The sequence below is a fragment of the Apodemus sylvaticus genome, chromosome 3 (assembly GCF_947179515.1).
Source record: "Apodemus sylvaticus chromosome 3, mApoSyl1.1, whole genome shotgun sequence".
NCBI lineage: Eukaryota > Metazoa > Chordata > Mammalia > Rodentia > Muridae > Apodemus > Apodemus sylvaticus.
This window is the reverse complement of record NC_067474.1, coordinates 77260596-77275141: the sequence shown is the minus strand read 5'-3', so window position 1 is coordinate 77275141 and position 14546 is coordinate 77260596. Positions and strand designations below refer to the sequence as shown.

Sequence of the window (14546 nt, the reverse complement as noted above, 5' to 3'; positions counted from 1 at the left end):
AACCTCCGGCCCAGATGAGGAGGAAGACCGGAGTCTCATATTAGACCTGCCTTCCAACCCTTAAGAAGTCATCAACTGGGACTATGCAAATTGCATGGCCTCTTTACCATTACTTGCCTTACAGCAGAAACACTGCCAAACTCCAGCCAAATTCACTGTGATAACAGGAGTAGTGCTCGGTATTCTTGAAGAGTGACGTGTACTCTTGCTTATCATTCAGCCTGTATAGGACACGCAGAGAACACAGTGGCAGAACAGAGGAGTTCAAACACTGCAGACAAGGAAAGATGCTGGAATAATTACAAGAAAAGTTAAAATATTAATAGTCTCATTTTTCCTTTAAAAACATGGCAGAGTACCTATCCTATAGTATATGCTTAACAAAGTCAAATGAAATGAAAATGAATCTCTCACTTCCCCTTATTCTTCAAGAATGTCATGGGAGTAAAGGTCAGCCCAAACACTTGACTGTCACATGCTTTTCTTATAAATCTTTCAAAGGGCTCGACTCGGAATCTCTTTCTATCCAGTGCAGGGGAGATGCCCTAGGTAGCTTCAGAAAGCAGGTAGAAAAGTAAACAATGAAGTTATGACATATATTAAATGAGGCACAATGTGATATGCTGGCCTCAGTAAAGCTCAGACACATGGACAGGTAACAATGACATGAGAATTTATACCAAACAAGAAATATTAACTAGCTTGTAGAGAGGAGCCAGCAGATAAACTTATTACGGGCACTGCGGCTGGGGGAGGAAAGCTCCAGTGGCCAAATATAAGCCTGGAAAGCATGTAAAGCAGGAATAAAAAGTTTAACATGAATGGAATCCCGCTGCATCTAAAGCTACATGGCTAGATGGCTGCTATTTGTCAAGTACTCTGGGAACTGGGTCAGGCTTTTCATATCCAGATTCTCTTCCCTTTCCTATACACACAGAGGGCATGTTTTTCTTTTCTTTTTTCTTTGTTAAGCAGACTGTCTAGTCTCCATGCTAATAAGATGGAACTGGAAGATTGGCATGTTGTAGGTTGATGGCTTTCAGAAAGGGTTCTATAGGCCCCTTAAAGTTCGCAGTGGTGATAAGGACAGTCCCCTCCCCACCCCCTAATCTGCAACTAAAGCCACTGCTCTTAATGGATTTTACAGGACAGACTTGCACGTGACACTTCATTTGTCTATGAGGAATGCTGAGCTGAAAGGACAAAAACTCAATGGCAATGATTAAATAGCTCTTGGAGCCACAATCTGCTTATTTAAACAACGAGGTAGAGAGCTGTAAACTGACTGTGTTCAACCTGGGCCTCAAATATCAAAAGGGAAAATCAGCCAGATCATACCAGCAGATACCTGCTTTATTCGAAAGCCAAAGCAGGACTGTGTAGTAGAAATGGGGAGAATCAAAATGGCAAATAGAAAGGCAGCTGGAAGGTTCCTGGCCCTCTTATCAACAGCACTGCATTCATTAGCCACTCCACAGTGTGTGGCCAAGGTTTCCATCATGGTTATTGCCTACCCAAGTCCCCCACCCCAGCTAAGACAGATCTACTGCTGGGAACCACAACTGATGGTTCTAAGCGACTGTGCCATTTTGAGGCACTTTTAATTGGATTAATTCCTTCTCAATCCTATAAACTTGGAATATCAGATGCAATTTCATAATCCACATATGGCGCTTTCTCTAACTGAAAGCAAGAACTAGTTCACCATGTTATTTATTTACCCTTCCTTTGACAGCTATGATGACACTGCTACCGATAAATAATTTGGGGTTCATTAGTTTAGCAATCTTGTTTCTGCAAAAGCAAAAGCTTTGACTTGCAATCACTCTTGAACCTAAGATCAAGATATGTTGCTTAGCAGACGTGGAGGCCTGCAGAACTTCGTTCCACACTCTTACTTCTAGTCTGAAACACATATATATACACAGCTATCTTCATTTACATACTATAATGCCTACCATAAGCCCATGGTGGATGCCTAATTTTTTGAACAGGGTAGTGGTGATGCTAGTTCCTGTTCAAATGCACATGGGAGTGAGGATCTGTTTATCTTTACATAATGGTATTTGGGACTGCATTTTAAATGAAATAGAATGTTATGCTGTCAACAAAACACAGTAGAGAAAAGCAAAAAGGAATAATACAAGCTATTACTCTCTCCCTTCCCAGATCCCATATTTAATTAAGACATGAGCATCGGTGATGAAGAAAGTTATTAATTTTATTAGTTTAATGCTTGATAGAACACAAATAAATCTCAAAGTCAAACAATATGCACCCACTTGAAGAAAATACAGAGTTAGCTACCTAATGGTTTGTTCCTCAGTGATGAAAATGGATGTGTCGACCTTCCCACAATGTTGGTCAAAGCTCACATTATACAATTCTTCCAATAACTCTTAGCATAGGTCAGCGGAAGGAGTACGAAACATTTTGAGCCTCAGACAATTTCCCACGTTTGCTGGAGATGTGAGCATCTGCTTGTATGTTCCCATCTGCCTTGGCTATGGCGTAATTCTAACCTAGAAACTCCTTTAAAAGGCGAGTGACTTCTAGACTGGAGTGTTCAACATATCCAACTAGGGTCAGTCAAACCATCCTCTGGCACATCTGCAATGAGAAGACAATCTATGATGGCAGAAATTCCCCAGTCAAGAGGTCCTGCTTCCCAAAGAGACTATATGTCACCTTTGGTGGCACTTAATGATACACTCTCACACTGGTAAAGGTGATCAAAGGAGACACCATGCTACAGAGATATAATATCACTGAAGGGTCAAGCAGATCCCACTGGAGCATGCACACAGAATGCAGCCAGAGTTAAAGCCACAGAAGAAGTACACTCTAACAGGAAGGAGACAGTAGACTAGGGACCTAAGAGTCCAAAGGGAAAGATCAATGACTATTCAACACCAATACAAATTTCAAACACACGGGCAAAGGGCTAAAGTGGTTCTCTCTACTAAAGCCTGGGAAGTGCTTAACTTCTAAGCAAATTCTGCTAAGAGCATCATCTATTCTATTTGGGATACGGTACCTGTTAAAGCTCTAAGCTCTAAATTCAGAAGGAGAGAAGGGGACGGAGAGTGGGAAGAGGGGCAAACAAAATCACTAGAAACTAGAGTTTCTACATTCTAGAGCAACCCTACTAGAATTAGGACACAGATCACACCTACTCTATGGCACCATCAACAACAAGGAAGGAAGGAGAGGGAAGGAAACAGGTTAGAGGGAAGAAGAAACTTGTACTTCTCATCTTTTAAGGAGTGGAATATCTTCTCAGATGGTAGCTGTAGATCTTGACACAGTGATCCCAACAGTCCAAGACCAGCAGCTGCCCCTTGGGTGTGAGGGCTATACCCACTGGACAGGTAAGGCCCTCTCGAATGAGGACGCTGTAGCCACCACCCTTGGGAAAATGGAGAATTTCCTTGCGGCTGCTATCGGCCACAATGAGGTCACCCCGAGCATCCACACACATGCCAGCGATGCAGCGGAAATCTTCATTCTCCGAGAAGAAGTGGCTGATCTGCCGACCCAGCTGCCCGTCAGGGCCCACAGAGCCAATGGAGAAGCCACCCTCCAGGTGGTGTTCATTCTGTCGGTTCTCCACATTGAGACCCAAGCCTTGGGTGAAATAGACTGTGCCTTCAGCATCACAGGTGACAAACTTGGGCCTCACAGCACTGCAGAGGCAGCTGTATTTGACCACTCCTGCTCCTCGATCTACAGTGAAGCACCAGAGCTTCCCGCCTTCCACGTCAGTCACCACAAATTGGCCAGATGGTAGGGCTGTGATGCCCCATGGTTTGCTCAGCTGGCTCCTGTGACAGGCCACGCAGTGGCCATCCAAGGTATAGACTTTAAGGGAGTTGTCATAGCTGTCAGTGACACCGATCAGCCCATGGCAGTTCATGGCCACTGAAAGAGGAGTGAGATTGGGCAAGTCGGCTCCAAGGAAGCTTAACACGAAGCTGTCAATGCCACTGGGGCTGCGGCGGATCTCCTTCAAAAAGCCTTTGCGGTTGAACACTTGTATGCGGTAGTTGCCTCGGTCAGCAACCAGCACCTCACTCTGACTGGTCACGTAGAGACTGACCGGAAGATTGAACATGCCGGGAGTGCTGCCTTTAGCCCCCATCTTCTTAAGAAACAGACACTGTTGGATCCCGGAGGCTGCCTCAGAACTCCGCTGTTTTGCAGGGGAAGCCCTAGGGCTGGGAACTAGTTCCTCAGGGCTCATGTCCATCTCTCTAAAGCTGACAGAGGCTGAGGCAGAAGATGCTGCTCCATCCTCCATTGCCCAGGAATCTTCCACGTTAACTGTCCGGGGCTTCTTAACAGCCTGGCCAATCTGCAGAGGACCAACATGCCCTACTTTCAGGAGCTCCACATCTTGCAGGGTAAGCTCCCGGGGTAGGCTGGCAGTGAACTCTGGCTCCTCCTCATCTGCTGTCTCCTCTAGGAGTGCTACATCAGCTTGCTTGATCTTAGCTAGAAAGTAGTCACAGCGAGACACGGCCTGCACCTCGGCAATGTTGAGTAGGTAGCTCTGTTCTTCTACCACTTGAGTGTTGGCCTTCTCGACCTCAGCCAAAGAGCCTGTGAAGAACTTCCGAGAGCGGGCTAGCTCTTCCTGGATTCTGCGCTCCTCGTGGCCGTATTCTTGAAGAACAGCCTTATACCTTGCCTGAAGATCCCTGGAGACCCCCTCCAAGGCTGTCTTCCTCCTCTGCAGCTCTCCAGTGAGTTCCCTTAGGCGAGTCAACTTCTCCCCGAATTCCCTCCGCCGTTCCTCAGCTGCCTCCTTGACAGGAAGTGTGCAGTGGCCAGGAGGTTGGTGATCTGCCTCCCGGCAGGGTTCACACAACACCACACCACAGCTTCGGCAGAACTGCCTAGGCAGCCGCCGGCCACAGCCTCGGCACATGAGCAGCCCGACGGCTTCGCTGAGCCCAGCTGTGTCAATGATCTTCAGCACGGTCAGGTTGTCGGTCAGCTGGGTCAGGCTGGTGATGCGAGTGATCTTGCTGCAAAAGGGACAGCGGACACCATTGATGCTACTGGCCAGGAGCTTCTCCAGACACTGGCGGCAGATGGTATGGCCACAGTGCAGCAGCTTGGGCCGCAGCTGCTCTTCAGTAAAGGACTCCATGCAGATGGGACATTCTAGCACTTCCCGGAGGGCATCCAGGTTCAGGTGAGAAGCTGTTGCAGCCGCAGCCATTGCTCTTCCAGCGAAGGTTCTTGCTAACACAGCTTAGAGCCAGACAGCTTAATATTCATTCCCCGGTGTCAAATTCCTGCTAAAGAGAAAAACAAAGCATTATTCATTTTTACACTTCTATATAAGTTAATCCAGTCTAAAAACACTTAAAGAATAGCTCTAATTATCCATTTAATCATTAACTTATTTATAAACATTTTATTGCAGTCATTATGACTCAGGCAATAGTCTGCCTCTGTCTGTCTGTCTGTCTATCTCTCTCTCTCTCTCACACACACACACACACACACACACACACACACACACACACACACGACTACAGCATTAAGTATGGGAGAATTCAGGGAAGAGCCTGAAGTGCCTAAAGGTCAGTTTCCCTATTATCTATAATATAAAATTGACAGCATCTATCTTATCCGATTACTGGAAGGGTTAAATAGGATATACACACAGGAAAGCAGAGAATAACCCTGCCCAGCAGAAAGTCACATGAAGGTCTATACTGTGGAATACAGTGGGGAGAGTAATAGTGCCTGACAACTGAGTAAGGTTGCTCATAAATGGTGCTCCTTGTAAGAGAAGTCTTGCAAAGCAAGGAGACAATGACACATACAGGAACTGTAAGCAAAGAACACTGTGTGAGCTTCGTGTCTGAATCTTTCCATTACATCATAGAGTTGATGGCCTCTGATGTTTCATTCAGAGAGAAAATTCTGTTGACCACCTTTAAGTAACCAGCAAATCATCAGATGAGGGCACAAGTTTTCCATTTGTCCATCATCTAACCTAGCTATCCATCATAGTCTAGGCATCAGAAGGAAACAAGACAATATATTTCAGCATGCACATCCTGCTTAACTTTAGAAAGGCAAGATATGTAACTTGGGAATCAAGGCAGACTCAGTCTGATGGGTAATAAAGTAGACTCATTTTTACGTAAAGAAAAATGAAATTTCAGAGAAGCTGGAATACTCATTTCAGCCTGCAAGGATACAGAAATGAGAAGGGAGAATGGAACATGAGACAGGGCGCAGCCTTAGCAAAACTGAGAAAGCAGATGCCAAACACAAAGGTCTGGAAACTGGGCTGAAGAATAGAGAACACTTGGGTCTCCTTAGACTTAATATTCTGCATCTGTAAAATGGAAAAAGCATATCCTTGACTGGGTTTCCATAAGGATCAGGAAGGATCACATCTGTACTAGCAAGGTCCTTAGTGAACTTTGGTTCTCTCTTAGCCTAATGTAGGAGAACAGAGCAGGAGCTGTAAGATGCGCAGAGATCTAGTCATTTGAGGATGATTAGAGAACTTGAGGACAAAGTGACTTTCATGTGCAAGTAAAACAGGAGATTCATTGTGAAGCATATGCTAGGTCAAGAACTCAGCAGCAAGAAACTGATGTGTGTGTGTGTGTGTGTGTGTGTGTGTGTGTGTGTGTGTGGTGTGTGTGTGTAGGGTAACGTTTTCCTCCAGGACATCCCTCTACAGGCAGGAAATTGCTCTGGTATCCTACTACCTGCTTCGTGCTACACAATGCTCTCTGCACGCTTATTCTCACTCAATCCTCACTGTGGACATGTGGTAAGACTTACTGTCCCACTTTAGCAATGAGAGCACCGAAGTTTCGAAAAACTAGCACAAGGTCTCAGTGGTCAAACACGGTACCTTTACTTATTTTTAACCCAACATTACTTCCAAGGTTTTAAAAAAAATCTTTCAGTATTTATTAACAAGTGCTCTTGACTCTGCTCTAGGACACACTGCCTTTAAAACATACTTTTCTCCCTGAAAAAGGAACAACCATCTAGCTGAGTGAGCCAACAGAGTGGAGCGAATTGATTTTATTAGTGAGGTGACCCGGTCCAACACTCTTGCTTTGCAACCATTGCAACTCAAGTCCATGCCTTGACAAAACAACAAATTTCTGGGCAGCATGAACTTTAAATGGTCTCCTATGGCTATTACAACAGTGACTGCTCAATTCTGAAATGCTGTGGGCGTGGGGCAGCCCCACAGAAACACCAATAGAAGTCCTGACCCGGGATCCGAGAGAGCTACTCACTCCTAACCAATAGCTTTCTTCTGTCTCCCGTCATCTGTGAGAACAGACTGAGGGCAGCATTTGGTGTTTGGATCCTGAGCATGTTACCTTACATTGTGCAGGGACATCTGTTCTTCCTGGAGCTGGCACTGCAGACCAGCTTGTTAAACAAGTCTGCCAATTTGTAAAAATACTAGCAAATTCTTTCCCCAGATTTCTTTCAATTCAAAAGCTTCCTGCCTGTGTAAGCTATCAGCTTTATGAAATGAATTGACTATGAGCAGATCCAACGACAAACTATTTTTCCAGTCTACAGCTTTACCAGGTTCTCCAAAAAGATGTCAAAAATCCATTCACTAAAGACTCTGGCTTCAGAGAAGTGTAGATCTGAAAAAAATGCCTGCACTTATTGCTGTTACCAAAATTCCAGTACACACAGCTTTCACTTAGCCTAAGACAACCCATCAGCCAGGCAGACTCCGCCTCTCCTCCAGACAGGCATGTCTGACTGCTACCATGAGTACCAAGACTGAATCACACAGAAGCTCAATTTGACTTCAAGTTCCTTGGAAAGACTGTTACAGGGAAAGGAACTGCCTCCCTATGCCAAGCCTTCAAATGTGCTACCCATCTCCTGCCAGCTATAACAATCAGTAACCAAGCAGAATGAAAAATCAACATGGCATTTACAATCCTGGCTGCCTCCACCATCCCTTTGAACACGGTTCCCATAGCTCAGGCTCCCAAGTCGTGCCTTTCCGTTTTATATAACCTCCATTCACCTTGTTTGCTCACCTGCTCCACACAGTGACTGACAGTGCACAGCCCACCCCCGACACCGACTCTAGACACTGCATCTCTTAATGTTGTATGTGTTCTCACAGATCTAAGACAGTCTCATCCTCTCTTGACACCACTGAGTTTTGCCAGTGTGTGAAACAGGGGAGAGGGAGTCAAAAGAACAAAGAGTAAGCAGATAACATAAACCTTGAAGCGAGACACAACAAGACAGAATTTTTGTGACTTCACGTTCAGAATGTGGGGCAAATGGCAAATTACCTAATCTCTCTAGGCCCAGCAAGTTACTTAACTTTTCCATGTCTGTCAAGCTATTCAGAGATTCTAGGCCTGACAAATCCTTTAGCATCTCTTTATCTATTTTCTTAGAAAAAAAAAAAAGAAAAAAGAAAATAAAATAAAAAGAAGAAGAAAGAAAAGAAAATTACCATGAGAACCAGGGATAATGCATGTAGATACTTAAACTGATAATTGGTAGGCAAGCAATGGCTTTTTCAGAGTTGATGACAATGACTATTTAACCTAATTCTATTAGCGATTAAGAGCATTAAGAATCAGAACCAGTCCCGGTATTAGCAAATAATTCGGTTTACAATCCAAATTTTGAAAGGAATGAAGAATTATCCTTTCATGGACTGCCAAGGCATATAAAGATTACTAAAAGGACTAGTTAACCTGGGAATGTGGTTACCCAGGCTAGGAAGCAATGAGTAAATGAATCACTTCCAGTCAACCTATCAACTCCGGGAGCCCCTTCTAGCAGAAAGTAAGTATGGAAAGCTAGAGTGAGCAGTGATCTCAGAGTAATACAGATGAAGAAACTGAGACCAAGAGAGGGAAATTAGCTACTCCCATGTCATAAGGCAAAACTCAGGTCAAGGGGCATGGGCTGCAAGCAAGCTAAGGGCTCTCCAAGCATGCAGGACCCGGGCATTCCAGCTTTAGATGCCAGCTCTACCACTTACAGTGGAGAGCAAAAGGTTACTTACCATCTCAGCTTATCTATGAAATGACCTTTTAAGGCGATGCCTTCTCACTGGCAGAGATTAGAAGAGACTGAGCCTAAAGCATGTTGGACAGCACCAAGCTAGGCACAGAATTAAATGTATAAAGAGCCTTTTTTTTTATTATTATTAGCAGGAGCAGTGACTGCAATTGCTACTGCTTGCCATAGCCCATAGTCGGGCTGTGATAGGAAGTGAGCAGGCACCTGTCTTCAGGCAGATACCTAAGGCATGAGCCATTCATTTAGATACTCTAAGTTCAGGGCCATCTGAGAGACTGTTATTCCATCTCAGGCAGAGCCAAGGTATGAAATCTTCAGTCAGTGCTTGAGTCTCTACCTAAGGGCATTCTTTAGATACCTTTATTCCCCACGCCCCTCTTTGTTTCCTGGGGGATTAGAACCTTAAGCAATTAAGGAAGCAGATCTTTACTGAGCAATTATCACTAGTGTAGCCCTGCCACAATGGGGATGGGGACAACTTTTAGAAAGAGATGTGAAAAAAAAAAACATTATCTAAAAAACGTGACATGAAGGACCATTCTACAATTACCGCGCTTGTGTGGCTTGTGGGCTTTGTATTTTGTTTAGAGACTTATCACTCCCTTTCAGGCCAGCACTCTAGCTGCATTTACTCCTTATGCACTTTACCCCAATTCAAAGCAAGTGTGAAACTGTCTCAGTGCCACAAAGTCTACTCACTAACAAAACTGACTATTCACCTAGATCTGGCCGGGGAGACAAGTCTGTGAACTTTAGATTGACGGCACTTACGGTGCCTGCTAATAGCTAAAACCATTTCTTCTAACTGCCACCTGGAGCAATGAGTGTCAGCCACCTTCTACACATCATATGTAATCTCTTAACTGTGTGAAGGAAGTGTTAATCCATATCCTAAATAACACTCAGAAAAGGGTAACCTGTGCATGTTCTCCCTCCGTGGTATGTAATAGAGTAGTAGTCCCTCAGATGCCCACATGTGAACTGTGCCACAAAAGGACTCACTCAAAACATGTACTTTTATAGAAGATGAGACTACTGTTACCTGCAGGCAAGATTTGGCTAAGGGGTTAGAATATTCATCCAGGAATGACTTGTAAAACATACTGTTCTATCAGAAAGGCACAATGAAAGAAGTCTCCCAAAGGTAACACCATCTGCATACAGGAGGGCACCCTTTAGGAGGCTTCCCAACTTGGCACTTCTGTTTTACATGCCCAATTAGCTACTGGCTCTGTAACCCAGGATATGTCATTTAGCCTACCTATTAACTTTCTGCCTCACAGAATCAGAAGTAACATTTAGATCGTGGGCTTCATGGAAAGAATGTACAGTAATCAGCACTCAGCGGAGCTCACTGTGTTTTCAGACAGAGGCTGACAAGTGCTTGACCACCAAGCAAGCAGTAAAACAGCTGATTCCAAGGCCAACTCAGCCTCCATCAGGTGTTCTCCCGAGTGATTTGTGTTGATATCGCAGCTAAGTATTCTGCCCTCAGCTCCAGTCTAATTTTGTTTTGAAAACTGCCTTCTGTAAAGTAGCTAGGTTTGGAGTTGATAAAGAGAATGCTACCCTTATGTTCCAGAGACAAGACACACAAAGGAGGGCATTCAGAGCAGCCTCCTTCCTTCCGTCTAGCACTGCCCGGGGGCCTGAGCTCTCCTTATCTCAGCCCCGTAGCTCCAAGCTCCTTGCACTCTCCCCAGTGGTTCTGGTCTAAGAGCAAAGCAAGAACAAAGTCCAGGGCTTCCGTCGATTAAGAAAAGGCACCTCGCTTTCAAATACAGAGCAAGCCTCCTTTTCCTTAGGAGAGGCTGAAAGGGGAAGACCAAGCCAATTGCTGCAAACAAGGAAGGAAAGGGGATATTCTGTGGTGGGGGCATCTACATGACTTTACACAAGTGACCTCCTAAGCCTTAGTTTCATGTGTAACAATGGACATAGAAAGTATAGTTATAAGGACAATCATGAGAAGAAAGCACACAGATTTTTTTTTCAAAGTAGTAAATTCTGAGCACTTACTGGGCACCAGACAGTAAGCACTCTGATTTATTTCACTGATTCCTTACAGCAATCCTATGACATAGATCCCCGAAAAGCTTGTGCACTGAGAGGTCAATTAACTCTTTAAAGGTTACAAAGCAGGAAGAGAAAAAGCCAGGATTTGAACGGAGAATTCTTGACTCTGATGCCAGGTCCCTCCATTTTGGCATGATTGCCATTTCTGGCAATATGATAGTTTATTACAGGGGTTGTTCACTAGAAACCATTACCCCCCCCCCAAACCCCTCAACTATAAAAACTGACAATGCCCCCATTCAGACATGGTCAAATGTTTCCTGGCAGAACAAAAGCAACCTGGCTGAGAACCCAGGCTTTAGGCAATGGCACAGGCTAAGTACTCAGTACACGTGAGGCTCCCCCTTGCTCCAGCCTTGTTTTGTTTCTCACCCAGCTCTAAAACTTCATTCACAGAACCATTGCCTCAAAGAGCTCTAATGGACCTCCTATAAGATAATGTCAGGTTTAAGATAATTTTAGCTCCTACCTTGGAGGGCTTGGGGGTAACAGGGAAAGGGATAGGTACAAGAAGACCTTAGGCAGTCTACTGCTTCTTTCCTAAGGCCTATAATATCGGGTCTGTGGTAGAGAGGTTGGGGTGGTCAGAATGGATTTAGTGAGAATATATGCCTGTCTCAAGATTAAAGGGCCTTTAGTTAGTAAGTGAGGAAGACTCTGCCCTTCAGAGAATGTCACACTCTCCTTCAGGATTTCTGAAGACTAGTGTCTTTATTCTCAAACCTGTACATTCTCCTAAATTCCATCCATTTATACACAGTTTATTTATAAATTACTTTCATGTCTCTGGGTCTCCAGAAGACCCTCTGGGTTCAATTATGCAGAGACCAAACAAACAAAAACCTCCTTTACTGGCCTAAGAACCAACTCACAAATTTCATCTGGTTTTGAATTCTACACTTTAAACATTCATTCCCCACCATTCATCCTCCACAAACCTCATTCTCAACGCAGATTCCCAAATCTAGCATTCAACCTTTTAGACGGTATATTGCAACCTTGCACCTCACCAATAGCTCACCAGTGTGTCCCACATCCCTCTGATATATCCTTTAATCTATTTTCAAATTCCCACACCTATCACCCCTGTATGCCACCTCCAAACTCCAATCCTGTACCTCAGATTTCTGCCCTTCTTCAATCTGATCCCTTGTCTGCATTCCCCATCTTGTACAGTGCCACCTCCAACCCTCCCAACCCCCGCCCCCGTCCTGCCTCACGTGTTGCCTTCAAACCTTTGCTGCGATTTGCTAACTGGGTACTGATTCCCTTGGGAACTCACCCCTCAATCTTTCCCCGATTCCGCTACAGAAATCCCTTTATCTTCAGCAATTAGGATCTTCCAAGACCTTAGCTGTTTTGATCTCTGATCTTGCTACCATTACAGCAATCTCCTCAAAGCCCTAAGATTCTGCCCGCCAACACCCAACCTCATCCAGGCCTGCCCAATTCCTTTCTGCTTCTGATATTCTGCAACGAGATACCTCCAGGGACTTCAGGTCCTCCCATCTCCCACATGCTGCACCCCATCTCTCCGCATGGCTCCCACATTACCTCATACCTCCCGACATGCTGCAACTGCAAATTTCCTCAGCCCCTTTGCTCCCCTCCCCCAGCTGCATCTCAGCCCCGCCGAATCTCTCCTGAGCCCGTCCCTCCCGAACCCGGTCCTGCCACTCCGATTCAATCCCCAAATCCTACCATTCAATCTTGGAGCCCCGCGACCCACCACAGTCCCTGGTCGCAGACCCTCCTTCCCGCCCCCTACCTGACCGCCCGCGGCTCCGACGCGAGTCCACCGCTGCCAGCCCACCCGCCCGCTGCCTTTTGCGCATGCGCTAGCTCGTACTTCCCATGGCAGTCGCCAATTTGTAGAATCGCCTGTCCGTCAACTTGCCCCGCCTCCCGAGGCATGCTGGGGCTTGTAGGCCCGTGGGTCCAGCGCCCGCGGCCCAGCTGAATAGATAGGGGTGGGTCCAAACCTAGGCCGTTGCACCAGCTTTCTGCCCTGTTTGGAGTCTAAACACGGTTAGTCAATGCTAATCACCCAGCAGTAGTTCAGGCACCTTGCAGAGAGACGCCTCTTTGAACCTTAGATAGGGAAGACAAGGACACTCCCTTCAAAGAGCAGCAGGTCCCCCGGGCTAGATGTTTCTGTCTGTGTGACACATCCCACAGTGGAGTCACAGAACACATGCCCCTTAGGAAAGAGGTTTTCTTTGCCAAACATCGTAGAGGAGGATGCAGAGGAAGAAACAGGGAAAACCCTGCACTGAGCCTTGTCAGATGGGAGGTTTTGTGGCCCACTGAGACTGCTAGGACCTCCTGGTCCTGAAGGCAATTTGAAGACAGGTAATACCTGCTCCTGAACAAGATGAACATACAGTACTAATTAGGAATATGAAGGAATTTGAAAAATTAATGCTCTCATATTTGAAATTCCACCGAGCTGCGTGCCCACTGCACAATGGTAAGACAACAAACAAAACCAATAGTATCTTTAAACACTTTCTGACAAACTACAGACTTTGAGATGATGAAGCTGAGACTTAGGGATAAAATGCCAAAGTAACCAGTTTCTACCTGCCAGAACCTGGATTTAATTTCTGAGAAGCACTCTTAACTTATTTTATTTTGTTTCTTCATTTCAAAATAAAATTACAGGTTGTCTTGATGAATTACCAGGAACTCGGAAAGGTGGGGCAAGCAAATTAATTTATCACCCCCTGCCCCCTTCTTGTCCAAAGTTCTGTATTCATGGGCATCAATTTTTGATGGACCTCAGAACCAGGCTATTCATTCTCCAACTTGGCTCTCTTCTCAACGATGCGGTGCAGGATTTTTCACACAATTTTATCCCTGGCTGGATTTCCCAATTATACATTCTGAATGCATTGTTGTTATCATAGATAATTCTAGAGCCCTGAGTCAATTCAGGTACCCAGAACTCCCAAGGCCTGCCCAGAGGACACGTGACTCAAAGTTATTTGAAGACATTATATCTGTGCTGGCAATCCTATGGACTGATCAAATACCTAGGAAGACTGTGAAATGATAGAACATGGTGTAGATACATAGTCAGTTTATCTTGGGCTAGCTTTAGTTCTCTCAATGGCCATTTATTAACAACCTCTGGCTCTGACCTAATATTCTTGTGACTATAAGGCAAAACCGTTGGAATGTATTGTTAAAGGCAGAAGACCACTAGCTTCTACTATTTCTAAAGCTAAGAATATTATAACGTCTGGAAAAGATAAAAGACATTTTCCTATCTTGCTGTAGCCCACCTACTTGATATCCCCAACAATGCATTAAAGGATATTGACTTAGGAGTTTTTCGTTCTGTGAATATAAATATTCACAGGCCTCTTCCACAGCAGAGTGTGCTATTTGGGATA

General features: G+C 45.0%; 2 protein-coding genes across 5 annotated transcripts in view; one reads left to right on the top strand and one right to left on the bottom strand.

Annotated features, from left to right (window-relative positions):
- The window catches only part of Astn2 (astrotactin 2), a 989271-nt gene that overhangs the window by 748066 nt on the left and 226659 nt on the right, over nt 1–14546 (top strand). The window lies entirely within an intron of this gene.
- On the bottom strand, nt 2204–12980 carry Trim32 (tripartite motif containing 32). Of its 2 annotated transcripts, none has more exons than XM_052176646.1 (2): nt 12917–12980; nt 2204–5306 (listed from the first exon to the last, which is right to left on the bottom strand). In XM_052176646.1, the coding sequence occupies exon 2, from the start codon at nt 5225–5227 to the stop codon at nt 3260–3262; it is 1968 nt and encodes a 655-aa protein (XP_052032606.1). In that variant the 5' UTR covers nt 5228–5306; nt 12917–12980; the 3' UTR covers nt 2204–3259. The 2 variants fall into 2 exon arrangements, with proteins under 2 accessions (XP_052032606.1, XP_052032607.1); XM_052176647.1 differs by having other exon boundaries at nt 2204–5303; nt 12917–12973.